Raw genomic sequence first — 27,683 nt, 5'->3', positions numbered from 1 at the left:
TGAGTTTCTAAAATTGCAGGGAGGAAGTGATCCAGCTGGGGCCAGAAGAAAACTGGGTTGGTGACCTTCACCCAGCTCGTGTCCTTGTGGGGCTTGTTCAACGCAGGATGGGAGCCACTGCAAGGTCAGGGCAAGGGCCTTTTCTTCCATGAATTTTAGTTTATTTTGGAGCCCACCTGGAAATTTGGCTAAAACAGCCCCCGGCAGGGGTCCCAGTGCAGCAGTGGGAGCTCAGCTGGCCCCGCTCACCCCAATCCTGTGCCTACATGGGCCACCCACCTCCTGCAGCACGGTGATGAGCTGCTCCACGGGCGAGGGGCCCATGTCTCCCACCAGCAGAGCAGTCCGACAGTTCTCCCCGGTGATGTTCTCTCCCTTCTTCTTCACGCAGTATATTCCCTTGCCCTTTAGGGCAGGTGGGAAGCAGGTAGTGGGCAGGATCTGCCCCGCAGGGTTCATCCCCAGCACCAGCTCCAGCAATTCTGGTTGCTTGAAGAACTTGTCCAGCATGACTGAAGTCTCCTCGCTGGCCACAAACTTGGCCCACTTGTCGGGCCGGACGCGCAGCAGCGCCGTGGCCAAGCTCTCCAGGAGCTCCAAGCGCTCGTCCTGGGGCGCTGACATCGTGCCAGCACCGGGCTCAGCTGCAGCTCCCCAGCACCTGGGGTGGTCCAGTGCGTAAAACCCCGCTCAGCCAGGGGCTGTGCAGACCCCACACCCCGACCTCCTGACACTGCCCAGCCCACCCCTCTGCTGCCTTCAGCCTTCTCTCTGCACTTTAGCCTTAGGGGAAGCTGCCAGTCCCATCCCTGCCTGGTCCCACTGGCCACAATCCCACCCCATCCCTGCCTGCCCCATCACCACCCGGCCCTATTGCTGCCCCCTGACCTGCTCCATCCCTGCCTGGCCCTGTCTCTGCCCTGGCTCACCCCCATCTTACCTGCCTCTATCGCTTCTCTGTCGCACTCCTCAACCCTCCAGCAGCCCCCAGGCACTGTCTGCACCCCACCTGACACTGTCAGCAGTTCAACCGACAGTCTGTGCCCCAACCGACCCTGGCACCAGCCCAACGGGCAGCGGCACCAGCCCAACTGCAGGGCTGCCCTTCCCCCTCCACACCCCACACCGTCCCCATCCCTCAGCAGGGGCTGTTTGCAGGCTGCAGTGCCAAAGGCTGCCCCATCCGAGGCACAGGATGGGCAGCGGCTGCAGAAGGGAACGCTCTGGCAGATCCCCGCCATGGCACAAGTGTGGACAACTGGACAACGCCCCTGCAGCCCGATGGCACCAGCACAGCTGGCACGGGCTCGGCGCTCCCAGCCTGCCCCCAGCCCCAGCTGGGCTCTGATCCCGTTCACGCCTGGCAGCAGCTGGGTATGAATTCCCCAGCCCTGCCCCAGATCAGTGTTTGAGGGTGCCCCACAGCCCCACACTGCCCCAGGTCCTGCACAGTGCAGTGAATGCCACTGCAGTGGGTAACCACAGCCCTGCCCAGCCAGGCTTGGTGCCCTCAGGCAGGACCAAGAGCTGTCCCAGCCTGAACAGCTGCCCTGTGTTCTGCAGTGAGGTACCCCAGGCACTGTCCTGCTGGCCAGGGGCAGCTGGTGAAGGTGAAGGCTCACAAACACTCCCAGCACATCAAGACCTTGGACTGGGAGGAGTGTGAGCCCAGTCCAAGGCTGGGCACAGGACAAGGGCCGACAGTGGCAGAGGACTCCTGCCCACCTCAAGCTGCACAGAGCACAGGAGGTCAAGAGAAGCATGGTGCAAGTATTTATTTGTTGCTGATCTTCAGCGCTAGTTTACAAGGCCATGGCAAATTAAAAAAAAAAAAAAAAAGAGGTTAGAATAAAAAAATCCTGCCCCCCTGTCCCACTCCTGTGAGGCCTTTGCACTGAACCACCCACATACAAAATAATCTACAAGGAGAAAACTATACAGGAGTATTTACACCTCTGATAAATAGACTAATACTGATCCAGGCACCTCCAGACTGTGCATGGGGATGGGGACAGGACAAGACACGGGCGATTGTGAGGCAGAGATCCCCACCAGCAGCCATCCCGAGGGCAGGCTCCAGCTTTGGACGTGTCCCACCGTGGCACCCTGGCACGAGGGCCATGACACGAGGACGCGCTGGGGAAATGCCATCCAGTGCCACCACATCCAAGCCACAACTCGCACAGCTGGGTGAGGGCACATCTGTGCCCTGTGTGGCACCACAGCTCATCAGCAGTCCCTGCCCTTCGTCCATTCCAGTGCAGGGGTGGCTGGGAGGGTCCAAGGCAGCGGCGTGGGGACGCCTAGGACAGACCCAGGCCCGCTACAACGAGGGCTGGGAGCTGTATCTCTGCAGGGCCCCCCTGGGGCTGACACCCTGCTCCTGTGGCACCCCAAAGCCGCCAGCTGCTCACCGACAGCTGCTCCCCCCCGACGGAACACCCCAAGAATGTCTGAACATGGGTGCTGGGGGGACCCAGGGCCATGTGGTCACAGGGGGGTCAGAGACAGGGAGGGCAGCCGTGGTGCCGAGGCCAGGGCTCCCAGGGGTGCACAGGGGTGCTGTGTTCCAGCTTGAGCCTGGGAAGACGCTGTCCGGCGATGAGGCAGTGACGGGGGGCCAGATGATACCCGCGCCCCTTCCCTCCCCCCACAGTAAAGAAATGGCTAAGCTGAAGCTGGGCCCTGGGCCGCGAGGGCCAGCCTGCAGCACGGCCCCCGCCCCACGTGCCCCCATGACGGGGGGACACTGGGGCTGCTACAGGGGCACGCTGGCCTCACAGGGCCAGTCTGGCTGCTAGTGCCTCTTGGTGGAGGAGACCTTCTTCTTCCTGGCAGCCAGCATCTCGTAGAAGGGGTCTCGGCTGATGGCTGCCCTGGCAGGGGAACAAGGGCTGGGTCAGGCCAAACTGCTGCAGGGATGGGTGCGACCTGCCTGGCCTGGCCTCGGGCAGGTCCCTTTTGTATCCCTGAGGAAGTTTTCTTCCCCCATCCTTGCAGGAAGCACTGTCCCCTTTGAGGACAGCAGGCAGGTCCCAGCATCATGCCCCCACGTGCTCCCCTAAGCACTTACTTGATGCACTTGATCCACTCCTCCTTCTCCTCGGGTGTGGGGGCAGAGATGCGATACACGGTGTGGTTCCCCTCCACCACACGCCCATCTGCCTCTGTCTTGCAGGCCTTGATCACCTGGTCCTTGTTGTCAGGGATGTAGAGCTCAAAGCAGTTCTGGGAGGGAGAGACCGCTCAGAGGCAGCCCCGACTTCCAAAGGGGAGCCCAGACAGGAGGGGAAAAAGCAGAGGCACACACCCCTGGCACAGCCACCCCAGCACGGCAGAGAGGGATAGACACACGCTGATTGTCACCCCCTGGCCCTGCATGTGCCCCTGTGGTGACCAGCCCCAGGTCTGCACTCTGCTTTGATGGTGAAGGCAGTGACTGCTCTGGGGCCCCCTGCCTCCCCTGGGGACATCTCAGGGTGCTGCAACCCCTCTCAGCTTTTCCTGCCCAAGCCACAGCCACCCCCAAACCCCAGAGGACACCACAGCAGCAACTCACGGGCTTCTTTGAGTCCTCCACCTCACGGATGCTCAGGTTCTCCAAGGGGATGATGCCACGGGGCTCCTTATCCTGGCGTGGCCAAGCAGAGGTTCAGCTGTGGGGTGGACACCCCCAGCCCGGCCCCCTCCCTGCCCCGGTTCAGCTCAGCCTGCATGGAGCCCACTCACCGTCGTGTACTCGAAGTAGTAAAGGCAGTTGTCAGTCAGGATGAACCAGCGCCGCTTCCACGTCTTCACCCTGCCTCCTGGGAGCAGAGGGGACAGTCGGGCACAGCCCAGCAGAGCACGGCCGGGCACACAGAGGCTCCAGCAGCGCGGGGCCCGGGCGGACACACAGAGCCAAGCAGAGCCAGGCAGCGGCGGGCAGCAGCAGCAGGCAGCGCACACCGCACCGAGCCGGAGCAGGAAGCGCACGGATGAGGATGGAGGCGAGGGCAGGACTGTCGGGCTGGGAGCGCTGACCGTCCCCACCCGCACACAGACTCAGCACAGCTAGAGGAAACTGCGGCCAGGCAGCCCCCTGCAAGGACACGGGGACTTTCTGTCCACACCGTCCATGGTCCCATTTGTCCTGGACCCCGAGCAAGGGGTGGGACCCAAGGCCGTGGCCGAGCCCCACAGCTGCCAGCACAGTGGGAGAAGCCGTTCCCTGGGCACAGGCTCTGCTCCCCCCCGGGCCCAGCTCCCCTCCACCACAGCCACTGCAGCAATGCTGAATGCAGGACGAGCACCCACCCTTGCAGGCTGGATCCGGCACGGGAACAGGGAGCCACAGCGTACGCTGGGGGTCCTGCTCATCTCCTTCCCCTGCCAGGAAGGCGCTGTGGCCCCTGCTGCCCTGTGCCAGCTGACAGCCCACCCCTGTCCCTGCCCCAGAGCAGTTCTGAGGGCCAGCACCAATGCTCCCCGACACCTTGGGGTGCAGGCACTGGAGCAGCGCTGCTGCCTCATGGGGACTGCTGGGAGCCCTTAGCACAGCACAGGGCACCACGCAGACGGATCCTTCCTGCTCCCATCCAGCTCCAGCCACTTGGCACGCCCTAACCACCCGTGCACAGCCTGGGGCCCCACCCACGGAGACCCCAAACCTGTCCCCATCCCTCGTGTCACCGGAGGCAAAGACCCATGGGCCGGGCTGAGCTGTCTGCGGACGTGGCGATGCACAGCTGGTGGTGCCACTGTGGCCCCGTTCTCCCCCGGGGCGGCAGAGGAGGCTGCAGGCCTTGGGGAACGTGCGGCATTGCCAGGGCCGGCACCCCAGGTCCCTGCCTGGAGGTGGAGAGGGGCTGTCCTGCAGCAGGCGAGGTCCCCGGGCGTGTGGGGTTAGCAGCAACAGCAGCAGCAATGAGACTCATCACCAGCAATTAAAAATGCAAAGAAAACGAAGCCCCAGCAGTGTGAGCAGAGCAGGGAAGAGGGGTACGTACCTCCTGGAGTTGGGGGCAAGGAAAGGAAGAGCCAAAATCATGGAAACATATAAATGAGGGAGAAAAGAAAATTAAAAAAAAAAAAGGAAAAAAAAATAAAAAGAGGAATCCCAAAGCCCCCCCCTCGCCCTGCGGGTCAGTGGGGCTGGGCTGCAGCAGGGAAGCTGTGAGGGGTTGGGCCAGCGGCAGGGCCGTGGGGGCTTGACTGCCCTGGCTCGCTGTGGCTCTGTGGGACGGGGCTCCTTGGCTGCTGGGGCCTGGCTCCCCCCACCCCATGGCTGACCAGCAGCGTCCTTCCCTGCCCCCCAAGACAGCTGGGGTCCGTGGCCACTTTGCTGCCTCTCTGCCTCCCCGCTGGTGGTGCCAACCTGAACCTGGGTGCACAGGGCCCCTCCTATCAGGCACGGGAGAGCCTGGCGCTGTCCTGTGTCCCCCCACCCCAGGGCGGGGAGCAGGCAGCTCTTGCTCTCCTCTCCCAAGGGCTTGGCCATGTATCAGGAGCTCTGAGCCCAGCCAGAACCCTGGGGAAATGCCCCACTGGGCCCCAATCCTGCCAACGCCCATTCCCCCTCGCTAAACCCGGACAGAGGATTCCCCAGAGGTGCCAGGAAGAGAAGCCACAGGAGCCAGGGCGCGGAGGGCTCCGGCTGCGGAGCCGGGCGGTGCAGCAGGGATGCCATGCATGCTGCCTGCATGTGGAGCCGGGATGCGGAGGTGATAATGCTGTGGGAAGGTGAGGCAGGGGCTTGTCTGTGGTATGGAGGGGGGACGCACGCAGCCTGGGGCAGCTCGCCGCTTGCTCCCGGGGGCCTGCTCCGACACATCCTGCTGTGGCTTGGTGACCTGAAGGGCCTCGAGATCTCTGTGCTCTGACACCAGAGCCTGGTACCAGCTCTGCCCCTCAGGGGTTTGCCCAGCCTAGAGGCAGGACCCACCAGAACACGCAACCAGCCCCTCTGCAGGGCCTCATCAGCTCTGAGTGTGCTCCTGCTGCCCAGCCAAGATGGAGGGCTGGATGTACAGATGCCTCTCCCCTGAAGGCTGCACCTGTCTCTGCAGCCTCCTCATGCTCTGAAGAGCCAGGCCAGCAGAAGGGTGGGGAGCCCAGGGGCATTGCACTCCCCTGCTGCTGGCACTCACCAAGCTTCAGGAGCCAGCCCTCCCGGTCAGGGTTGAAGAAGGTGTGGGTGAGGTCATTGCCGTCGTCCTCGGGGATTTTGAAGGGCTCATTCTTGATGCTCTCGTACAGATTCTGGTACAACGACATGGAATCAGCCCTGCTTTTCCCTGGAGCCCCGTGGTGGGCCCTGCTCCGGGGCAGCTTTGCAGCCTGTCCCCGGCCCTTCCCCAGCCCGGGCCTCACCTGGAGCAGCTCCTCAGGCAGGTCCCCCCCGTCATTGATGCCGCGGTTCATGGCGATGAATCGCTCTGCCGTGGGCTTGTCCTTCACGTTGGGATTGTGCAGGCTCGTGTTCAGCATGATGATGGCAAAGGACAGCACATAGCAGGTGTCTGCAGGGGCAGAGGGGAAAGTCAGCTGCGGGGCAGGATGCCAGGGAGCCCGTCTGGGACAGGCGCTCACCTGTGGACTGGAAGACACCAGGGTTGCACTGGCAGTACCGCTGGGCAAAGGCCTCCATCATCCGGTCAATCTTCTGTGCCTCCCCTGGCAGCCGGAAGCTCCACAGGAACTGCCTGTGGAGAGCGAGCTGTGCTCATCTGGGGGCTCCATGGCCCCCGCCACCCTCAAGGGCCACGCTCAGCTCCCAGCCCTTTGCTCACCGCAGGGCCTGCACAAGGTTGAGGTCGGTGAATTCGTGCAGCTCCACAAAGGCATGCAGGACTTGGATGTTGAACTCATCCCTGTGGGAACAAAGCCAGAGCACGAGGGATGCATGATCAGCAATCCTGTGACTACTAAGTGGCTCCACTGTCCCTGCCCTTCTCCAGACTCTATTCATTCATGGGGGAAAGCTGCAGCTACCCCCTGCTTTATCCCTGGTCTGGTCTGCACAAATCAGCCACTTACAAGTGCCAGCCATGAACTGAATACCCCCAGCACCCCGGGTACCCCCAGACAGCTGTCCTGTGAGCTCAGAGCTGCAGCGCCTCATCTCTCAGGTGGCAGGAGACCAGAACCCCCCAGGAAACCCGAGCCCCGTGCACCTCTCTCCCAGGTAGTCGCCGATGGCTGTCTTGTTGAGGCCCTCTCCCTTGTACAGGAACTGAGCAATGTCCTCGCACGTGTTCTTCAGCAGGTCGTTCTCAATCAGGAACTGGATGCCCTGGAGGGATACAAGAGAGATACTTGGGGGTCTGTGGCTGCCCCTGCCAGCCTGCCCCCTGGCTGCTGGCTCTACCCAGCCCCAGGAACCTGGGCTGAGAGGTGGTAGAGCCGTGCATACCCCGCAGAGGCAGGTAACCATCCCTGCTCCCCATCCCACAGTACCTTCTTGGGATCCATGTTGAACTTCTTCCTGCCCATGGCCACCTGCTTGTTCCTCTGCATGTTTTTCCTGCAAGGCATGGAGCAGCTCTGAGCACCTGGCAGGGCCCCGCTGCCTCTGTGCAGCCCCTGGGGCCGCGCACTGCGGGGAGGGTCAGCCTGGACCGAGGGGACCACGCAGGGCAAAGCCAGCACACCGCTCCGCGTCTGCCTGGGGCTGCTCTTGGCCTGCCAGGCCCCGAACAGAGCCGAGCGTCCTTGGGGTCACCCTGAGCAGAGGGGGTGCAGGCACAGCACCTGCCAGGTCACCCAGACACGGGGAGGCTAGGGCAAGCTGGCTGTGGCAGGGCTCTGGGGAGAGAGCGGGGCTGGCAGAAGGGGACAGTCTTCACGCCCCGGCGGGTAATTGGGAATGATGCTGGGAGTCGGCTCCCACCGGCTGCCGGGACCCCCCTAATCCTGGCTGGCACTGACTGCACCAGCTCAGAATAACAAAGCCCGCCACTGGCTGTGGCCAGACAGAGGGGCTGAGGCTTGGAAAAACAGACTGGGAGCAGCACATCAGCCTGGGATCCCACTCCCAGGAGCTCAGAGCGCCTGGGAAAGCTGCTCACACCAGCAACTGTGGGCCAAGGCTCAGCTGCTCTCGGCTCCTGCACAGCGTATGCTAGCTCGAGGGGGCTCCATGGTGCTGGGGACTCACCTCTCCTCCGTGGAGCCCAAGTTCTCGATCTCATTCGTCACTTCTGCTATCTCATCCTTCAGGCGCTGTGGGGAGAGGGGGCACTGAGACAAGGACGTGCTTCCCCCACAAACCCTCCAGCCCCCAGCCCTGGAGACAGCCCCATTCCCCCAAGAGGCCCCACAGCCCCTCCTTCCTTCCCTCCCTTCTTCCCTCCACCCCCAGGCGCTGCCCAGGGGCTGAAGAAGCTCAGAGGGCACTGGCAGTGGGGCGGGCTGCCCCCCCCCGCTGCTAATCCCTGCAGCATTGCCACGCTCCCAGCATGCAGGAAGGAAGAGATTCGGAGGTTAACAAAATTACCCCTAATCCCTTCAGATCATGCCCAGCATATGGCAGTAATTAGCCTCTGCTGCCTTAATCAGGGACTCTACTGACAGTGTCCCAGATGAGCCCCGACCTCACAGGCACTTGCCAGGGCAGCAGCCTGACCCAGAGACATGGTCTCTGCCCGTGCCAGGCAGGGGCTGGCACAGACTGGCTCAACTGCACAGCCTGGAGCTCTGCAGGGTACAGGAAAAGGCATGGCTGCTTTGGCAGGGCAGGGCCGGCTGGCTGCCACCTGAGATCACATCCCAGCTGGGACCCTCTCCCTGTCCCCAGAGCCCCTTGGAGGAAGAGCTGTGGGGCAGCAGCATGAGGGATCCTGGATGGGGCTCCAGGGACCCTGCCCGTGATACAGGCTGGGACACTGTCCCCTGCCACCCAGACTGCTGTCTCTGGGACAGGAGGATTGTGTGGGCTCCTTGGCATCACACCTGTATGTCAGCCAGCAGCTCCTGCTTTCGGCGGCGGATGTTTTCCAGCTCCTGGCACTCCTCTGGGGTCAGGTCACTGGGCACTGAGCAGAGACACAATCAGGTCAGCATGTGTGGTCCTGGGAATCAGGGCCACCAAGGCTCCTGGCCCAGCCTCTGCGCCCAGCCAGCAGCCGTGGGCCTCGCTGGAGGCAGGACGTGGAGGTGCAGGGTAGCAGCAAGAGCTGAGCTGGTGAGCAGCGTCCCCAGCCCCACACAGAGGCCAAGTGGCACCAATGGCATGAAAAGAATTTGAGGGCCAGGGCCTCTGCTCCTTCAGACTGTGGCAGCTGCCACAGAGCGAGAACCAACAACGGGCCCCTGGATCACCTCCAGCATTGCTCCTGCCAGCCCCGGCCCTGCTGCCTGCCCCCAGTCCCGTTTCACTCTGCTCTACCCCAGCCAGGCTGGTGTGGCTGCCCATTCCGCTCCCCATGGCTGGGCAGCTCTGCTGTGCCCTGCAGCACAGGCTCCACACCGACCTGCAGCCCTGCAGGTTGTTCTGCAGCACCGGGTCAGCCCCAAACATAATCCAGCTCCTGGCCACACTTGCAGCTCCCTCTACAGTGGATTCATTATTCTGGGGCAGAGTCTGGAGCTGGTGCACCCTCCAGACAGACCTCACCTGCACACCAAAACATCTACACCTTCCTGTCACCCTGAGGAGCCAGACACCCCCTCTCCAACACCACCTCTGAGGCGCAAGCCCAGGGCCACCACATGGTCCCCTTGATCCAGGAACATTCCTAGTGCTCCCCAGCACGTGACCCCCTTGCTTCACGGTGACAAGGTGACATTCCTGTTCCCTCCAGTCCCCAAGGTCACTCACTCTTTCAAAAGTGCTCCCAGCCCTTCTACTATGCTCAGGTCTCCCACCTCTGCCAGCAAGTTTGTGCTTTGCACCAAGGTCACCCACAAGGACACCAAAACACCATCCTTCTAGAGCGCCGTCCCCAGGGGAGGTAGCAGCACGATCTGACAGCCCAGCTCTAGTGTCACCCCCACCTCCTGCCCTGGGGTGCTGCGAACAGGCGCCTCTAGGGCTGTCACCATCCTCCCCAGCCCCAAGCACTACCCCCGACCCGCTGAGGTCCCGTGTGCCACCATGTACACAGCTACCGCGGCCACCAGCCCAGACTCACCGGTGTCCCCAGCGCAGTCACCGCCCCACGCCAGAGGCAGACACCGGGTGCCTTTTTGGACCAGCACTGTCCTCAACTGTGCATCATTCTCCCCGCACTGCCGCTGCCTCAGTGGGAGCTCCCTGGGTGACGGCGGCCCTGAATCTCTGAGCTCAGCACTTCCCCAGCTCTGCTCTGGGGTCTGATGAGCTTCCTCCTTCACAACCCCTTGTTGCCAAGGCTGAGGCGCCTCGGCTTGCGACACCGTCCCTCAGACACAACGCCAACACTTCCCAATACTTTCAGTCTCCCACGTCAGGAAGCCCAAGCCAGACAAGTTGGGTCGTGGCACCGGGTTAAAAGTTACTCACAGTACCAGAGCTGTGTCGATCCCAGAACCTTCCACACGCCCCAGCGGCATTCCCAGTGCCACCAGCCCCCCACTGCCAGGCCCCCAGGACGCTCAGCAAGCCCAAGCTCACAGCAGGAGGGATGAGCTGCGTCACACCCGCTCATCAGAGACACAACCCCCAAATCCCTGCGCTGCTGAATGTACCACAGGACCCTCTCATCCAGCTGCCAGACCCCCGGCCCAGCCGCAGGGAAAGCCAAATTCATGCCAGGGCTGGAGCTGGCCTCAGGCAAGCCCTCAGGTCTGCCTCGTCCTGCCCACCTGGGAGAGGGCAGGGGTTCCAGCGGGATCCCGGGATAGGCGTGGTGCAGGATGAGACTGCAGGGCAGCAGGGACGGCAGGGCTGTTCCACAGCCCCGGAAGGTCCCTCCCCGGCGGAGGCTGAGCACTCGTGACAAGCAGCCCAGCCATGTCAGCAGCAGCCAGAGGAAGAGAAACCCCAGACGCAGGAGCTTTTCTGGGGAAGGAAGGCGGCATTAACCCTTCCGTGGCGCTGCACTGCACAGCAGCTGCCCCGGAGAGCCTCAGTGAGCCTGGCCGCAGGCAGAGCAGTGCCGGGGGCCGGGAGGCTGGAACAGACACTTCCCCTGGCTTCAGCCTGACACAGAAGCCGCCCAGGGACCCACCACACTGCAGGATCCCAGCGCGGTTGGGCCTCCCCACCAGCACAGGAAGCCGGGGGTTCCCACAGCAGGAACCCGCCCCGGGGCAGCAGAGGCCACCAGCAGGATTTGCCCTCACCGCGACCAGCGGCACCCCAGAGCAGCAATCGCAGTACTCGCCCAGAGCAAACCCCGCAAGGACACAGGGCCCTGCTTGCCTCGCCCGAGGGCAGCGGGGCTGGCGGCACGGAGCGGGGCACACACGGAGCCACCCTCACCCTCACCCGGCCCCGCGCCCCGGCCCGGCTCACCGTTGCCCTCCGCCCTGAGCACCATCGTGCCACGGCCTTCCCCCGGCGGCGCTGGCCGTGCCCGGGCTGCCAGGGGCTCTGCGCTGCCGGGTGCCCACACCTGCAGTCCCGGTGCTTCCGCGGTGACTCAGGGCCCCTGTACCAATGAGCTCCGGGGCCTCCTGGGCGTCACCCCGGCCTCGCCAGGAGCCAGCGCCACCAACACCCTGTTCCTGCCGCCGTGAGCCACAGCCGCCGGCACCTTAACTCCTGTGCTCCCGGCTGGCCGGGAAAAGGGGCCCTGCTCCCCCTCCTTGGCTCAGGGCCGGTGGACGCGATGTGCTGGGGTCGCAGCCAGGCAGGCCCTGGGCTGGCCCAGCCCTTCCTTCCTCGGGGCCCGCCAGGACACTCGCCCCGGCACATCTTGAGCTCGCTGCGCAGCGCCGGGGTCCCCTCCCTTCCCCTCCACTGGCTGGGCCCCCGCACGCCAGCAGACCCCCAGCCCTGCAGCTCCCTCGTCTCTGTCAGACCTCTGCACTGCAGGTCCAGGTCCCGTGGGGATCAGTGGTGCTCACTGCCCTCCACAAGCTCCACGGCATCTCCCACAGCTGGCTTGGACAAGATCTGGAATCAGGAGGAGGACTAGGAGTCACGCCAGGATGTTGCTCCCCACTGTCTTGCCCCCTTGCTATGGGATGTCTGTAGGGACCCCACTGCTCGGTGCAGGACCCCTGTGTGACGAGTCTGGGCGCTATGGGGCCGTGCCTGCAGTGGGAGTGACCCCAGCACGGTCCTGTCCCTGTCACTCTCCTGGAGAGGCCGTAGCAGCTTCGGCTGCCTTGACTCAGCTAAATCCTACTCAGCAGCACGACATGGAGACACGGCACCCAGAATGCCAGCTATGGACTAGGGGGAGGGTGGGCTTCAGAAGCCTCGGGGTGTCCTTTGGCCTCCTGAGCTACAGCAGCAGCCAGCCCTGCTGCCGGCCCACACTGTACCACTCCAGAGGGGCAACAGCCCTGGGGTCGGGCAGACCATGGGGACGAGCCCAGGGTCTCTGAATGCTGCTGTGGGTGCCGCTACCCCCTGTGCCCCTTGGTGGGGTCCCGTGGGGCCCCCAGAAACATCCTGCCTTGTCTCCTCATACCACATCCTGTTTTCACCGTGGCCCTGTGCACACCCTGGTTGCGTCAGCCCCATCCTTCCCCACAGACAGCTGAGGTGCACCAGGAGGAGGGTTTGGGGACAGGCAGCTCCAGGACAGGCCCTCCTAGGCTGCTGGTCCCTGTGCTCAGGACACTCTCCTGCTTTTGTGCAGCCCTGCCCATTACCCCATTAACCCCACTTCCCTGACCCAGAGCTCATCAATGAACCCCCACAGCCACTACCTTGCTCTCAGCAGCTCAAGGCTCCAACATTCCCACGCACGGACCCCCAGTCTCCAGCACGGCTGATCGAGTATCAGATCAGCCATGTCTACAGACACTGTGCATATGCAAGGAATGCAGCCAGGCAGGCACCTCACCTGCTCTCAGCACTGCTTACGGTGCCAGGCCTTGAGAGGAGCAGAGCCCACAGGTGCCCAGCCACAGGGCTGGCCGAGAAGGTCCCACAACCCCCTGTCCTAGTGCACAGCCCCCCAGTCCCACAGCTGGGCAGGAACCAGCAGACAGCAGCAGGTCACAGAGGTGGCTGACCTTCAGCTCCCCCACAGCACGGCAGGAGCTGGGCTTTCCCACACAGAATTCCCTTTCCCACCCTCACCTCTGTAGCCACAGGCACTTGTAATGAGGGCACCGAGCGCCCACACATCCTCCGGGGCAGGGCAGGGTACGAGGGGCTGGGTACATGCCACGGTCATGCTGCGCTGCCTGTGACCTCCCAGCCACCACCACCGGCTCCCAAACACCCTCGTCCCAGCATGGCACCAGCTCCAGCGCAGGGCAGTGCCAGGCAAGGGGCTCGGTGCTTGCAGAGGCCCGAGCCTGGGAAGGCCGGCAGAGGAAGGAGGCAGCGAGACGGCCAGGACGCTCTGTGCTGCTTTCAGAAGGAGCCATATGGAGCCAGAGCCATATGGAGCCGGAGCCATGGGCACCGCCGTGCCTGCTGGGGGATGGGAACCCCACGGCACGGAGGGGAGGGGGGCACGCAGTGCCTACCTGCCTTGGCAGCCACCGAGGGGCAGAGGAACGCCTGGAAACTGGAGGCGCAGAGCTCGCTGACTGTCCCCATGTCGGGGGTCCCACGCAGGATGCCACCAGCTCCGGGAGGGCAAGGCAGCGACAGCCAGAGGTCGGGCAGGAGCAGGCAGAGACCAGGCAGGTGCGTGTGGCTGAGCAGGGGGCTCCCCAGTACTCGGCAGGTAGCCAGTACCTGGGGCAGCTCCCCAGCAGTGTCAGGCAGGGCGCAAGCAGGGGAGCCGGAGCACTCCCAGTTCTGGATGAAGCTGGCTCTGGTAGGGGAGCTCCAGCCGCAGGAGCCCACGCGCCAGCCCCAGCCAATCCCCGCCGCTCCGGCACACCAGTCCGTGCCACTGCTGGAGCCCCAGCGGGCAGCTCAAAGCCACTCAGAGGACAAGGAGTTTCGGAACTTCCCAGCAGCCCCCCTGCCCAGGCCGCCTGCCCCCCGGCAGCCCCCTTGCCCCCGCGGGGGGCCGGCAGCGGGGTATTTTTAGAGTGGTTTTATCCCTCCGTATTAGAGCATTAAGCATCAGGAGCCGGCGGTCGCATAGCAACGAGCGCCGCATGAAGGAAGGTGCACCCAGAGAAGCGCGGCGGTGCGAGTGTGGGGGTGCCACCACGGCCCCCGCTCCTGGGGCGCAGCGCCCAAGCCCCAGCCCTGACCCAGCCCGACAGGCTCAGCCAACCCTGGGTGCCAGCACGAGCATGCACCAAGCCCCGGCCATGCCCCACAGATACTGCCCGCTCTGCTGTGGCCCTGGTGTGTGGGGAGCAGCAGGAACTGGAGGGTCTTGCCCTGAGATTCCTGGCTGAGGGATAGCTGTGGAGCTGGGGAAATGCACAACCCTCCCACCCTCCAACCCCACAGGCACGGAGCAAACCCAAACCGGACTGACAGCTCCTTTCCTCAAAGCAGGAGCGATCTTGAGCAGAGGGCACGGCCATGAGTAACAAACCCCAGGGCCTGTCAGGGCAGGAGCAGCTCGACAGCTCTGCTCACCCAGCCCTGCATCCACTGGGATCGCTGAGCCAGGAGTAACTTGAGCGGGGCAAGCAGAAACCCAGACAGGGCAGGCAATGGGGAAGGGCACCCTGGCAGGCAGGAGCAGTCCCTGATCCCGGGAGCAGTGTGACTGCAGAGAGGAGGAGAGAGAGTGGAGAAGTGCAGCTGACAGGACTGCGAGGGCAGCCAGGCACTCACTGCTGATGTGACTGACCTTCTGTTTTCAACACCATTTCCCCTTTCCCAGGGGCCAGAGCAGTGGTTGCCACATCACCAGGAGGCAAAAGGGCGGGCAAAGGGAGCCAGGGGCACAGGGGAGGCTGAGCTGGGCACGTGCCGTGCAAGCGCCTGCCTGGGCCTGGACTGGCATCTGGAGAAAGCCCTGTGTGACACTGGCACGTGGGTGCTGTGACTGGGATGAGGCAGGGCCAGGTGGCCTCTCCCACACACAGTGACCTGGAGGCCTGGCTCAGTCCTTGCGCCCTGTCCAGGCGAGATGGGACGCTTACAAACCATAGCTACAGTCCTGATATGATTGCAAGTGTCAGCAGCAGGGCTCATTGTTCTCTGCTCCAAACACCTCAGGAGAGGAACTGGACAACTGGCTCTGCTCTCCAAGCCTGATACTACCCTGCACTCTCTCTGCCTGTGACCTGGGAGTCCATCCCTGAGCTCTGTGGAAGAGTTGTTCCCCAAGTTGGGCCCAGCAACTTGCCCACACTGACCCCACAGTGTGCAAGGGAAGGGGCTGGGCTATCAGCAGCAGCTCCCCTGGCAGCGTTCCCTGGTGCGCAGGGACATGCCAGGTCCCAGGATGCTTCCAAAACAGCGGAACCTATGCCAAAGGGCTGCCAACACCACCTTGCAAAACAGGACTTTGCAGGTTGGTGGTGAGAAGGGCAGGGACTACCTGGGTGAGCAACCCCACAGCCAGCCTGCTGCAGATCTGGCAGCCCACCCTCCTTTGGGGATCCCCCACACCTCGCACAGCCCACCCTGCCATCACATACCCATCCCGTCCCAGACAGCCAGGCCCCCCAGGCACAAGCTGCTTTGCTGGAGGCTGCATCAACCCCGCTTAGAGAAATCCCTTAATCCCCAGGCCGGAGTGAGCGGTAATCCCTTGGGTGCAGCGGGATTACCAGCACTGCCCAATCCCCCTCTCTCTGGGGCCAGGCCTGAGCCGTGATGGGGCCCAGCTCAGGACACAGTGCCAGGACAGGACTGTGCTCTCCACATCCTCTCACCGGTGCTGCAGCTCGGCAAGGCAGGAGCAGCCAGGACGGTTCCCCACCAGGATACCTCTTCCCCACGGTCCAGAGGCGTCTGACCCACACCACTGCTCTCGGTCAGTTCTGGTCTGGGGTGGGTGCAGTTTTGCTGCTGTCCTCACGGTGAGGTGCTGGGAAGGGGGTGGGAGTGCACGGCCTGGCAGAAGCAGGGGGAGCACACATCTGTGCCGCCAGCTGCTCACCCTGGGATTTGCTCTCTGCTGAGGCAGACGGCTGGAAGAGAGGCCGTGAGCCGTGGGGCAGACACTGGCGTCAGCACAATCCCACCAGAAAGAGACTCCCCATCGGCTCCCACCACGCCACAGCCTCAGCAGGATGTCCTTGGCTAAACCAACTCAGCTTAAGGGCTTCAGGGCTTCAGTGGGTTGTGCTGCCCCCAGCACAGGAACAGTGGCGGGGCTTGGAGGCGGCCGTGCACTCCCTGCGTCCCCTGCGGCCGGATGAGCGGGACATTTCTAATGCTGAGAGACGACCCGGGATGTCTTCCAGGTGATTCCGGGAAGCAAGGAGACGCTGCTGGCAGAACCCACACCGCTCTCCTGCTAATGGGTTGTATCTGACAACACCCGAGCCAGGCCGCAGCCGCTGGCACCTTCCTTATCTTACAGAGTGAAGCCCTCACAGCCAAGCACAGTCACTTCTGGGGTGGAACAGCAGCTCCTAATCGGCTGTGTCGCACAGCTGGGCAGGAAACCGGCCCGTGAACCAGCACTGCCGGCAGTGGCGCTTCGCTGGCACCAGCTGCTCCCAGGAGAGCGGTCACCAGCACGGCTCCAGCACTGGGGCGGTAGCCTCAGATCGTACCCAGACTCCAGTCTCCCCTCAGCAAAGTCCCTGCTCAAGGCAAAACCACCTGCCGACACACGGGAACCTGCCTGGGAGAAACCAGGTACGGGCAGCGTCCCCCTGCCCAGTCCCGGTCCTCAGCACCGGGAGGGAACGGGTACGGAGGGCAGAAGGAAGCGAGAGGAAAATGAACGGGCATGAGAGGGGAGACCTTGCAAGCCCGAGCCACCGTGGCCCGCCCTGGGAGCGGGTCCAGGGCACACGCCGGGAGCTCCCGAACCGGGGAGGTTGTGACATTCGGCAGGCGCCATCGAGGCGAACCTGCCCTGCGCTCGGCGGGGCCAGGACTCGGCAGCGCCGTGGGAGCACCCGAGCAAAGTGCGAGCGGCCGACGGCAGGCGTGCGGGCCGCGGAGCTCCCCCGGCAGCGCCGGCGCTCCGCGGGCCCAGGCGGGGCGGCCCCGCGGCCCCCCCGCGCTGGCGGCGGCCACCAGGTGCCAGTTCCTGCCGGCGCGTCCTCCGCCGCCGCCCGCGCGATGCCGCCGGGGCCGCGGCCGCTCCGTCACTCGCGGGCGTTGGTCCCGCCGCCGCCAAATCCCCGCCCGTCCCGGAGCCACCGCCCCCGGTCCCGCACCTGGGAGCGGCCCGGCCCGAACGCGCCCCGCCCGGGAGAGCCGCCGCCGCCCACCGGGGACCACGGACGACCCCGGCGCCTCGTCCCGGGCCGGGTGGGCGTCCCAAAGCCCCCCGCCCACCCCCGGCCCGCACTGACCGCAGCCGCCGCCCTCCTCCTCCTCCATCCCGCCGCCGCCGCTCCGGCCCCGCCCGCGTGACGAGCGCGCCGCAGCCGCCACGGCCGGCGCCACGTGACCGCGAGGGGCGGAGCCACGCGGGCCCCGCCCCCCGGCGGCCCCGTCCCGGTATCCCCCCTCCATCCATCCCGGTATCCCCCCTCCATCCATCCCGGTAGCCCCCCTCCATCCATCCCGGTAGCCCCCCTCCATCCATCCCGGTAGCCCCCCTCCATCCATTCCGGTAGCCCCCCCTCCATCCATCCCGGTATCCCCCCTCCATCCATCCCGGTAGCCCCCCTCCATCCATCCCGGTAGCCCCCCTCCATCCATCCCGGTATTCCCCGGCCCCGTCCCGGTATCCCCGCTCCATCCATCCCGGTATCCCCCGGCCCCGTCCCGGTATCCCCCCTCCATCCATCCTGGTATCCCCCCCTCCATCCACCCCGTTATTCCCCGGCCCCGTCCCGGTGCCCCCTTCTCCCACCGCTCGCCCCTGGCGCTCGCAGCCGATCGTGACCGAGTGACAAAGACCGGGATTTATTCCATTCCGTCCTTCCACGCCCGTAGCCCCGGCGGCAGCGCTCCGGCCCCGCAGGGATCCCCCCGGTGCCCCCCGCGCCAGCGCGGGGCCGGGCCGCCGCGGGGGCTTCCAATGCAGCGCCTGCAGGGGACGGGGGTCATGGAGCGAGGGGAGCAGGGGAAGGTGAGGGTCAGTATCGCTGGGAAAGGGAGGCACAGCAGCGTGGAGCAACAGGGACGGGCTTGAGGCACTTGCCAGGAGCCCCCGCAGGTGAGGGCAGGGGAAGGAGGGTAAGAGGCACGGAGAAGCTGACGAGAAGCCTCGCCGAGGCAGGTTGGAGGCAAGGCAGAGCGGGCAGGCTCCTCTGCAGCTGGAAAAGCAGCTCCCCGAAGGAAAAGGCACAACCCCTGGGCCGTGGCTGTATTCCCTCCCCTCTGAGCGTGGTCCAACAGCTCGCAGGACACTGCTGCCCTCGGTCCTTGACCTGGGACTGCTCTCTGAGCAGTTGGGGATGCAGATCTCAACCTGTGAGGCAAAGAGCAGGGTCAGCCCCCACCAGGCTGCCACCCCCCACGCCCAGGCTCGCTGTGCCCCCCTGGCTCAGTGACCTGAGAGCCGGTGGCCCAGGCTGGCCATCTTGGCAGGATGTGACATCAACCAGAAGTTGCGCTTGTTCTGCAGCTTCTGGAATGGATTTGAGTCTCTCCTCCGCTCCTGCTTAATCTTCTTCATTTTCTTTACCTGTGCAGAGGTAGGAGAGCGCTCAGGTCAGAGTGCAGAGGCCCCAGCCTCCTCCCACCTGCCCCAGTGCAGCACCCACCTTTCCTTTGTCAAACTCCTGGTCCCACTCATCAATGACGGTCCTGCTTTGGGCCAGTGCTGTGTCCCGAATGGCATCCTGGCTCACGGCCGAAACCTCACCCTGCCAGGTCAAGACTGCAGAGCAGCAGAATCAGCAGAAGGACCAGGCTGGGCCCCACTGCATCCAGGCCCAGGGTGGGGGTCCCTTGCTCCCCACCCCATGCCACCCCTGACAGGCCCTGGCAGAGCTGGGGGGGGGTCTCTGCCCCCACGCAGGGCTTAGCCCCACCGTGCAGGGAGTCAGCACGGCTGTTTGCCCACCCAGGTGAGCCAGGATTACCTTCTTTGCCATAAGCCTTGTCCAAGGAATTCTGGAGCAGCTTGCTCACCACACTGGACTCCTGGCCCTCAGAGCCTGTACCAGCCCAATTGCTGGCCACAGGGCTCAGGGCAGCCAGGGAGTGCCTCTCATCCCCAGTCTGGTTGTCACTGGGACTTGCTGCCACTGCAGAAACAGGGAGGGTGAGGATGAGCCAGGGGGAGCTACCATGTCCCTCCCTCTCCCAAGCACATCTCATCCCAGGAAACACCATTTGGACAGACAAGGTCCTGATGGTTGACAGCATTTGGGCACACAAGTGCCTGTTCTGGGGGTCAGTCAAGGGGCCTGTCCCCACTTCCTCCTCCGGGGCCCAGGCATGGGCTCCCAGGAGCAGCAGGCAGGCCCGGGACAGGGCAGGACAAGAGGCACTGCCAGGCACGGTGGGGCCAGCAAGCACTGGGGACGGCACAGCAGTGCCCCAAGGGGGTTCTTGGGCAGACGAGCCGCTGGCTTGACCCTGCCAAGCACCAGACAGGGCACAGGGTCACACCTGGGGTGCTGGTGGGGACAGTGTTGGCGGCCAGGCTGCCGAGGCTTTCCATCCACTTGCGTTTGCGCTGCTTGTGCTCTCCAGCCTCCGCGCTCTGATGTGTCTTACAGGGCTCTGGCTCGCTTGTCCTGGAGCTGGGGAAGGCAGCAGGGTCAGCTCACTCCAGCCACACCAGAGTGGGACAGTCTGAGCCTCCCACAGAGCAACAGGGCACAGAGACACCCGCACCGCACTCGGTGAGAGGCGAGCCCACCCACAGCAAGCGGGTGCTTCAGCTGGGTGCATGCCCAGGGGCATCCCACCTGCAGAAAGATGAGAAACCCCCGACCACAGCCCAGAGAGCCTGACCTCAGGCTCTCACGTGCCCCGTGTCCCTCACCTGTCTGAAGACAGCATCCCAGAGCTGCACTCTTCTGTCTTCTTCAAAGGCCTGTCTTTGCTCCTATTCTTCTTTTTCTTCTTTTTCCTCTTGAGGGGGAAAGTTGGCTCCGTGCCCAGGTCAATACTGGGCTCTGGCACAAGTTGCTTGGGCGCACTCTTCATGTCCTGACAGACCAGACCATGGCTGAGACCTTTGTCTTCCACCTCCTTCCCCATGACAGGCAAGAAGTCCTGAGAGCCAATGCTCTCCTTCTTGGGGGGCCTGGAGTCTTTGTCCTTGAAGCCCTCTGGAGAAACAATTCTCTCCTTCTTGGGAGGACTGGAGACTTCATCCACATCCTTCACAGCCACAGCATAAGGGCTCCTATCTGTGCTACGATGCTTCCTCTTCCGCCGCTTCTTTTTGAAGGAACCCTCTGGTTCCATCTGGCCAGATCCCGTCTCCCTGCTGCCAGAAAGAAGGAAGTGTGGGCAGTGGAACCATGGGTCAGCAGGGAGCTGAGCGGACAAGCTGAGCACGAGGCTGAAGACTTTTCAGGATTAGGAAGTTCAAGAGCAGATGAGAACAGGCTGAAGGACAGGAAAAGAGGCCTCCGAAAGCCCCTCTCTTCCTCCCTCCCCTGATGTGCAGAAGCACAACACCCAACTGCTGCCATCTTGCCCACAAAATTGAAATCAGATGCTGCTCTGCAAGCACTCACAGATCCCACAGAGACTAGGAAAGAGCGGGTGCTGCTGCAGCACATGCTGGTGGTGAAGGCTACGAGCGAGACCCAGAGCAAGACCTAGACCAGGCAGGTGCCTCCTGGTCCCATGGGACATTAGTACCCAGGGTCAGGGCCTGCAAAGCTCCCTCCCACTCTGTGCTGAAGTCAGCTCTTCTCAGACCTGAAGCAAGCCCTGGTAGCCCTGGTGAACAGAAAAGCTGGCTGCAAGGCCACACAGATACCCCACGGAGCACCCAAGGTTGTCACCGGCCTTCCTGCCATGTGGGAGCCTGGAGCAATGGCACTGCTTACCTGGACTTGCCCAGAGGCCTAGGAGTGGAGTCAGGATGGGTGGTGGCTGAGGGCTGGGATTGTGCTTGGTGGTCACTCACGCTCACCTTTTGAGAGGGTTTGCCCTGCAGTTATTGACATAAATAAAAACTTGGTGGTCTAACACCGAGGTTTCCATGAGCCAAGAGAAAAAGGGCAGCCCAGAGCAAGGGGAGGAGAACAGACACAGACAGGCGCGGGGAAGTGGGGGAATCAGAAGTGTGTTCAGTTAGAAGAAAAAGGAAAAAAGAAAGGAAAGAAATTTAAAGACCTGGAACCCCAGTGCACCCTCCTGAGTGCACTCACTGCCTGGGGTGGAGGCACCCCCACAGCCTCCTGCTGTGGCATCATCACCCCCTGCCACCAGCCCCAGGGGACCAAGGTGCCAAAGCCCCCATCACGGCAGGGACTGGCGCAGTCACCCCTCTGTCCCAGGCAACGGGACAGGAGCCTGGATCACTCAGGGATGTGGACAACAGCAGGGCCCAGTCCCACACCCCAACCCAGAGAGGGGAGAGCAGCCACCACTGCCCTGGGTTAGGAGCTGGGGGCTCTCCCCACCCAGCCCCGGTCAGCAGGAGCCTGCCAGTAGCCCTACACAACCCGTTTATGAAGGCACAAGATGCCGATTGCAGTCTCTGGGTAGAAGCTCAGGCTCACCTTTCTGGCTGAGAGCACTGGTTTCTTAGCCAGCAGCGGTGCTGTGGTGCTGCCCCCCTCCAGAGCGGCGCTGCCCGGCGGGGAGAGTTCCACAGTGGCTGTCCCGCAGCTTTTGGGGACAGCCAGGTCAGAGTCTTTAGGGACGGCCAGCTTTGTGCCAGGGCCAGCGGGGAGGTGGGTGCCACAGTCCCTTCCCTGAGAGATGCAGAAGCTGCTGGAATTGCTCTTGGCCTTGTGGGTCTCCTTGGCCAGCTGCCCTGCTGTGCTGCTCCGGGAATCCTTCTTCAGGGTCCTGGCTATCACCCCACAGCCACTGGGCTCCTGACTGGGCTTCAGCAGCTTGGATGAGGTAGGTGGCTTCTCACTGTCTGAGTGCTGTGGGGGCAGCCCTGCTCTGGCCCCGCTCATGATGCTGGTGACATGGAAGCCTGCTCTGGGCATGCCAGGTGTCTGTGGCTTCTTGGGCCTCTGGACTGTGTCACAGCCCAGTGCTGTGGCCTCGTGGGTGGCTTTGTGGGGCAGTGTGGATGATGGGGTCTGAGAGGGCAGCTTTGACAGAGCAATTCCGTTTGTCAGCTTTGACCCCATCCCAAGAGAGCTGCGGGCAACAGGGACTCCAACATCACCTGGGCCTGGCAGCCCCTTCCCCAGCAGCTTGTCTTGTTTCTAGACAAGGAGAAAGAGAGAAGTTCAGTGAGGAGAGTCACTGAACTGAACTACCACTGACTGTGGCAGTGCTAGTGCCTTTCCCATGCCCAGCCAGGATCCCCAGGCTCAGCAGGATCACGATCTCTCCTGCCCAACACCCTCCCACTCATCCACCTCCTGCCACGGCTGCAGCCCCCAGTGCCCGTGGAGCAGCAGCTCCTGGGAGCACCAACCTTCAGGACTCACCGTGCCCGTGGGTGGCACAGACAGGACCCCGTTAATCTCAGCTTTCTTCACCTGCTTGGAGCTGCTGCCAGTGCAGCTGGGCGGGCTGAAGGCAGCCGTGGCCATGGGCCCTGCTGAGCTCTTCCTGGGGCTGCACAGCCTGGGGAAGGCAAAGCGCAGGCGTCAGCCGCGGGGATGCAGGTGAGCAGCAGACACACACGAGAAAGGGGAGCCAGAGGCTCCGAGGAGGTGAGGAAACAGCAAACCAAACAAGGGGCTGGACCCCTCCCTGCCGCCCCCTGCCCTGAGCCAGCACACACAGTGGCGGCGGGGCTGCTTGGTAGGGGGGCCAGGAGGCACAGGGCGCTCTCACCTCAGGTAGAACAGCACATAGGCCTGCTGGTTGAGAACCACCTTGATGTTGCTGGGGTGGACCTCATGGTCGTTCATTCGATACCACTGCCCATTGCTGGCCTGTAGGAGGAGAACATGGAACGTGGTCGGGCTGTGTCCGAGGAGAACAGGGTCAGGCTCTGGCCAGGGACCCTCCTGGCCTGCAGAACAGCAGGAACAGCACCCACCATCAGAACTCCTCTCCCCAAAACCCACAGATGGCCCAGGAGCAGGCCAGGGAGCTCTGTCAGGACAGACCTTCATGTTTCCTGCAGCAGAGCACAGTCTGTGCCCCATGTCCAGCGCCCTACATCACCCACCCTGCCAAGCACCCTCCTTTCTGCACCCTAAATGGACCCACAAGCACCTACCAGGCCCCAGCCCAGACAGGGCCCCAAGGGAGCACCCCGGGCTCACCTTCACATAGCAGAAGTAGTGCCCTGCATTGCAGCTGTACCCAGAGTGCACCAGCACTGCATAGAGTCCATACGTGATGGGGTCACCCTTGGGCTCAGACATGTACGGGCGGATGTCCAAGAACTCAGGGTACCCCACGTCCTGTGGAAAGGAGATGTCTCAGGAGCTGGCATGGATTTCTTGCCAGAGCAAGAGCAGCTCTGGTGTGCTACGAGTCCCATCTCTGGAGGGAGGGGACATGGTCTCCTCAGGCAGAGATTGTGGCGAGACGATGCCAGGATGAGCCCAGCTTCCCCCACTGAGAGCAGTGGGTAATGGCAACAGGACAGCGCCAGGACCACCTCCTGCCCTGCTTGGGGGGCAGGACCTTCACTGAGTACTCACCTTGGTGATTTTCCTTCCACCTGAAGAGCTGCAGCTGCCAAAGCGTTTCAATGAAATCGTGAGAACGTTGGAGGCTCGGTGGATGGTGAAACGTTTGCTGGCCGACACTTTCTTCCTGCACCTGCCCAGGGAAAAAAGCTCAAGCTATTCAAGCTGTTCCAACATCCAGATGGTTGCCTGCCCTGGCCACACGGCAATGGCAAACCCGATGGGAATGGTGCTGCTGACACCAGGCACTGCTCCAGAGACCTCCCCATGGCCATGCCCACTGGCCCAGGTCCTCCTTGGGAAGACAAGGGAGCCGAGGAGCAGCAGGCTTCATCACGGGCTTCCATGGCCCTCTTGATTTAGCCACAGAGCGGGTACAGAACGTGGCAGCCTTCCCACTGGCACCCCAGTGGACCCCACCATGGCCCCAGCACCCCAGACTCACATGCTACACCTGTAAGCGTTGTCCCCACCCAGCTGCTCTGGCTTCACAAACAGCTCCAAGGCCCGCACGATGTTTGCGGCTCGCTGCAAGGACAGGGTGGAGGTCAGGGCACGAGGGGCCTGCCCACAGCACAGCCCCACTCCCTGCGGAGGCGCTGGCCCCAGGAGAGAGAGCGCAGCACAGGGCTGCAGGCTGCCCCGAAGTCCCGAGCCTGCCCCTGGCACGGCGTGGTGGCTGCTCTGCCCCACAACACTGCCCAGCCTGGCTCACGTTCAGGTAACAGGGTTGTGGGACAGGGAAGAGGCCCAACAGCAGGAGCTGCTTCCCTCCTGCCAGCAGCAGGGAAAGGAGCCTCAGAGCAGGAACATTCCCCCTCACGAGCAGAGATCCACATCCCCAACCCTGCAGCAGTACCTCGACCTCCAGCGTCACATCCAAGTAAGGGTCGTAGGTGTCCGAGACAGTCTTGCACTCCAAACATTTCACTGCAAAGGAAGAGCCGTGAGCACGCCCTGGCACGGCACAGACAGCTACAGCTGTCTCCCCAGTCCAGGCCTGGGCTCTGGGATGCCAGCACCAGGACTGACAGCTTTGCAGGGAGGAGGGCTGGCACATCCACCATGTGCTGGGGAGGCAGGTGTTGCCAGTTAGACGGGAACATGGGTCCTTTTGCTCACAGCAGTGAGCTGGGGACCCACAGCTCGGGTCCCACCGTCAGTGGCTTTTCCCATTGCCACATCAGGGGTCATGACCCACAGGTACCGCAGGACTGACTGACTGCAGCTCTGGGTAAGTTAAACATGCTAAGCCATTTTCCCAAAAGGTTTTACCATTCAGGCCCAGACTGCTGCTACTCACCACGGGACCGCAGGTAACCACCAAAGATCTGGTGAACCAGAGTTGTGGCCTGGGTCTGGCGATCCAACCTACACAGAGACAGCAGCACCAGATCTCACACTGCAACAGCCGACCCCGTCGGACCCCTCAGGACACCCCCCTCCACCTTCTGGCCACTGGCCGGGCCGTGGAGCCCCAGTGGCAGCGGGAAGTCGCAGCCCCTGCCAGACTGCTCTCCCTGTGTCTCAGCTGAGGGATGACACCAGGCTCCAACACACACCCTCCTCCTGAAGAAGCAGAAGCTCCTGGTTGGAGCTGGGTGCTGAGAGCAGAGGCAGCACCTCCCAGGACAAAGGGCCTGGGGGAAGCTGCCCTTCCACAGCCACAGGGGCTGTGCTAGCAAGTAGGCCTGTACCCCTCAGCAATCGGGATGCGATCCCAACCTGTAGCCGCCTCAGGATTTGGGGGCAAGACTGCAGCTACGCTGAGGTGGAGGAGTCAGCAGAAGGTGAACGACAGCCCAGAGCCCTGTCCCTGAGGGGCAGAGAGCTGGACCCCACACCCGAGGCCCCTGGAGCCAGAACCTCCCCACAATAAGGCTGACCTGGGGCACATGTTCACTCCACAGTCCACTCCCGTGAGTGCAGGGGACCAGCAAGGGAACAGCAAAGAGCAGTGATGGGCCATCAGGCCCCACATACTTGGTGTAGCCATTCAGGCAGGCCTTCTGCATGGCATCGATGGTGTAACGCAGGAACTCGTGCGCATCCTCCTGCCTGCCGAAGCGCAAGTTATGGGAAATCTCTGCAAGAGAGGGAGGACTTAGCACGTGCTGCAAGAGATGCCATCCCTCCCTGCCTTCCCTGGGGAAAGGACTCTGGGGTTCGAGTCCCCTCAACCCAAACCACACATCAGACTCATGTCACAGAGGAAGCCCCTGGCGGCCCAAGAAGTCTCCAGGCACTCCGAGGCTCCATGAGTCACCTCAGTGGAGCTGTTTGCCAAAGCATGTCCCAATCCCAACAGTTCTGCTCCCACATTAGTAATGGGGGGGGGCAGCCCTCCTTACTCTTGAGGTCTCGGATGATGGAGAGTGGCTTTATTGCATTGCCGCTGTTGGCAAAAGCCTGTATGGTGTGGTTCTGCATAGTGCACATCATGCAGAAGCTTCCGTGGGCACCTGGAGCAGGAGAGATGACGCGAAGTTGGGGACAAACCCAGGAGAGACGGAGGCAGGACAGGGGATCTCTGGTCCAATACAGCTCAGCCACGCTCAGCTTTCCCCATGAGCTCGATGCTCCAGGACATGGAGACCAGCTCATGCCACCCCAACTGACACAGCCCATTGCAGGAACAGCCACGACAGCTCCCCAGGTGAGACAGCATTCACACTGACAGAAAACAGGTCCCAGGTATGCACCGGCCAAGCCCAAAGGTGGGCCCCGAGGGGCAGATGCCACTGGCAGTCCTAGGGATGGGGCTGCAAGGCCTGTGCGTTCCCTGTGGTGACAGCTCAGAGCAGCGCCCGCCACACTGCTCTTCTGCAGGCCCCACAGTCCCAGACTATTCAGGACCCCCCAGCTGAGACCCCAAGAAGCAGCAGGCCCCACTGGACCCATCTTAGTCCTGGCTACACCCAGCAGAAACAACCTGTCCCCAGAGACAAAGATGACGAGCTTGGGAACATCGCTAGGGTCAGGAAAAGTGAGCGGGAAGCGCGAACAGCCTCTCGACAGAGAAACAGGCAGAAAGGAGCGGGGAAGGCGCATCCTGATACCTGTACTCCCTCACCAGAGCCAGGCACAGAGGTGCTGAGCGCAGCACTGTGAGCAGGACAGGCAGACGCTGCTCCTCCCTCCCGGCCCCCTGAACCGGTGTCCCCACTCACAGGTGCGTCCATGCTCCCGGGAGAGCAGGTAGTTGCTGAGTGGCGGAGTGTAGGTCAGGCACTGCAGCGCCGAGTTCAGGAAGCAGGTGTTCCCCAGGTTACTCAGCCCGGCGCCCACACGGTGAACCCGCTCCCACTTCATGGAGAGCTTCTGGGCTGGGAAGAGCACCTTCTGCGGCGCGGGGATCCCGTCACCCGCGGCCCCCGGCAGGGCAGGGCCGTGTCCTGCGTGGAGCGGAGAGTCAGCCGGCGGCAGGAGCACGAGAGAGGGGTCCCTTCACCCTCTCCACTTACCCCGGGGGTTCTGCGGCCGCTCCTGAAGGCCGCCGCTGCTGCCGAGAGGGCGGCCGAGGGCCTCGGCCCCGATGCGCTGGTACTTGTCCCGCAGCTGCTCCAGCTGCCCGGCCAGGCCGCGGCGGGCGGGCACGAACTCGATGCGCTGCTGCAGCACGGAGCGGGCGGCGGCGGCCAGCGGCCGGCCCAGCTGCTCCGCCGCCGCCTCCCGCCGCCCCGGCTCCAGCGCCTCCCGCAGCTTCTCCGCGATCATCGCCGAGGGCGGCCGGCTCGGCGGGCCCGGCGGCCGCGCCTGCGGACACGGAGGAACGCGGCGGCTGAGCGGGGGGCGGCGGCCCCGCTGCGCCGCGGCTCTCAGAGCAAGCGCCCGCCGCCCCGGGTCCCTCGGCCGCCGCGGGCACCGCGTTCCCCCCGCCGCCGGCCCGCCGTCCCGGCAGCAGCAGC

The 27,683-nt window shown here is 63.5% G+C and overlaps 3 protein-coding genes across 9 annotated transcripts in view; all 3 read right to left on the bottom strand.

The window, feature by feature from the left end:
• Nucleotides 1–624, bottom strand: part of DNAH17 (dynein axonemal heavy chain 17) — a 31,958-nt gene extending 31,334 nt beyond the window's left edge. For both annotated transcript variants that reach the window (XM_058422912.1, XM_040081668.2), the window contains exon 1: nucleotides 280–624. In XM_058422912.1, the coding sequence (XP_058278895.1) occupies nucleotides 280–624 (345 nt within the window). The remainder of the gene's footprint in view (nucleotides 1–279) is intronic.
• Nucleotides 625–1,766: 1,142 nt separating this feature from the next.
• On the bottom strand, nucleotides 1,767–17,478 carry CYTH1 (cytohesin 1). Of its 6 annotated transcripts, none has more exons than XM_040081595.2 (13): nucleotides 11,417–11,593; nucleotides 8,932–9,014; nucleotides 8,138–8,202; nucleotides 7,438–7,504; nucleotides 7,155–7,273; nucleotides 6,771–6,851; nucleotides 6,571–6,683; nucleotides 6,352–6,500; nucleotides 6,129–6,240; nucleotides 3,730–3,806; nucleotides 3,560–3,631; nucleotides 3,074–3,228; nucleotides 1,767–2,876 (listed from the first exon to the last, which is right to left on the bottom strand). In XM_040081595.2, the coding sequence occupies exons 1-13, from the start codon at nucleotides 11,439–11,441 to the stop codon at nucleotides 2,798–2,800; spliced, it is 1,197 nt and encodes a 398-aa protein (XP_039937529.1). In that variant the 5' UTR covers nucleotides 11,442–11,593; the 3' UTR covers nucleotides 1,767–2,797. The 6 variants fall into 6 exon arrangements, with proteins under 6 accessions (XP_039937529.1, XP_039937528.1, XP_039937527.1 ...); XM_040081594.2 differs by lacking the exon at nucleotides 11,417–11,593 and adding an exon at nucleotides 17,428–17,478 and having other exon boundaries at nucleotides 1,794–2,876; nucleotides 3,730–3,808; nucleotides 6,128–6,240; XM_040081593.2 differs by lacking the exon at nucleotides 11,417–11,593 and adding an exon at nucleotides 13,555–16,941 and having other exon boundaries at nucleotides 1,794–2,876.
• A 582-nt stretch (nucleotides 17,479–18,060) lies between these two features.
• Nucleotides 18,061–27,383, bottom strand: USP36 (ubiquitin specific peptidase 36). Its single transcript, XM_040081949.2, has 19 exons — nucleotides 27,240–27,383; nucleotides 26,946–27,170; nucleotides 26,127–26,237; nucleotides 25,759–25,861; nucleotides 25,079–25,146; nucleotides 24,635–24,705; nucleotides 24,221–24,303; nucleotides 23,788–23,908; nucleotides 23,404–23,544; nucleotides 22,967–23,067; nucleotides 22,615–22,753; nucleotides 21,721–22,386; nucleotides 21,043–21,146; nucleotides 20,022–20,471; nucleotides 19,643–19,776; nucleotides 19,111–19,275; nucleotides 18,790–18,905; nucleotides 18,578–18,710; nucleotides 18,061–18,494 (listed from the first exon to the last, which is right to left on the bottom strand). The coding sequence occupies exons 2-19, from the start codon at nucleotides 27,085–27,087 to the stop codon at nucleotides 18,490–18,492; spliced, it is 2,853 nt and encodes a 950-aa protein (XP_039937883.1). The 5' UTR covers nucleotides 27,088–27,170; nucleotides 27,240–27,383; the 3' UTR covers nucleotides 18,061–18,489.
• Nucleotides 27,384–27,683: the final 300 nt, after the last annotated feature.

This window comes from Hirundo rustica, chromosome 18 (assembly GCF_015227805.2).
Source record: "Hirundo rustica isolate bHirRus1 chromosome 18, bHirRus1.pri.v3, whole genome shotgun sequence".
Classification (NCBI taxonomy): domain Eukaryota; kingdom Metazoa; phylum Chordata; class Aves; order Passeriformes; family Hirundinidae; genus Hirundo; species Hirundo rustica.
This window is presented reverse-complemented; position numbering and strand designations above follow the sequence as displayed.

Coding starts and splice junctions, on each gene's coding strand:
- CYTH1 (XM_040081592.2), bottom strand. CDS start 10,709: ATGAATTTGGCTTTCCCTGCGGCTGGGCCGGGGGTCTGGCAGCTGGAT. Junction 8,203..8,931: donor AGCTGCTGGCTGACATACAG/GTGTGATGCCAA, acceptor CTCTCCCCACAG/CGCCTGAAGGATGAGATAGC. Junction 3,632..3,729: donor ACTACTTCGAGTACACGACG/GTGAGTGGGCTC, acceptor TGGCCACGCCAG/GATAAGGAGCCCCGTGGCAT.
- USP36 (XM_040081949.2), bottom strand. CDS start 27,087: ATGAAGTGGGAGCGGGTTCACCGTGTGGGCGCCGGGCTGAGTAACCTG. Junction 23,068..23,403: donor ACTACTTCTGCTATGTGAAG/GTGAGCCCGGGG, acceptor CTCCTCCTACAG/GCCAGCAATGGGCAGTGGTA. Junction 19,276..19,642: donor TGTCCCCACCAGCACCCCAG/GTGTGACCCTGT, acceptor CTGTTTCTGCAG/TGGCAGCAAGTCCCAGTGAC.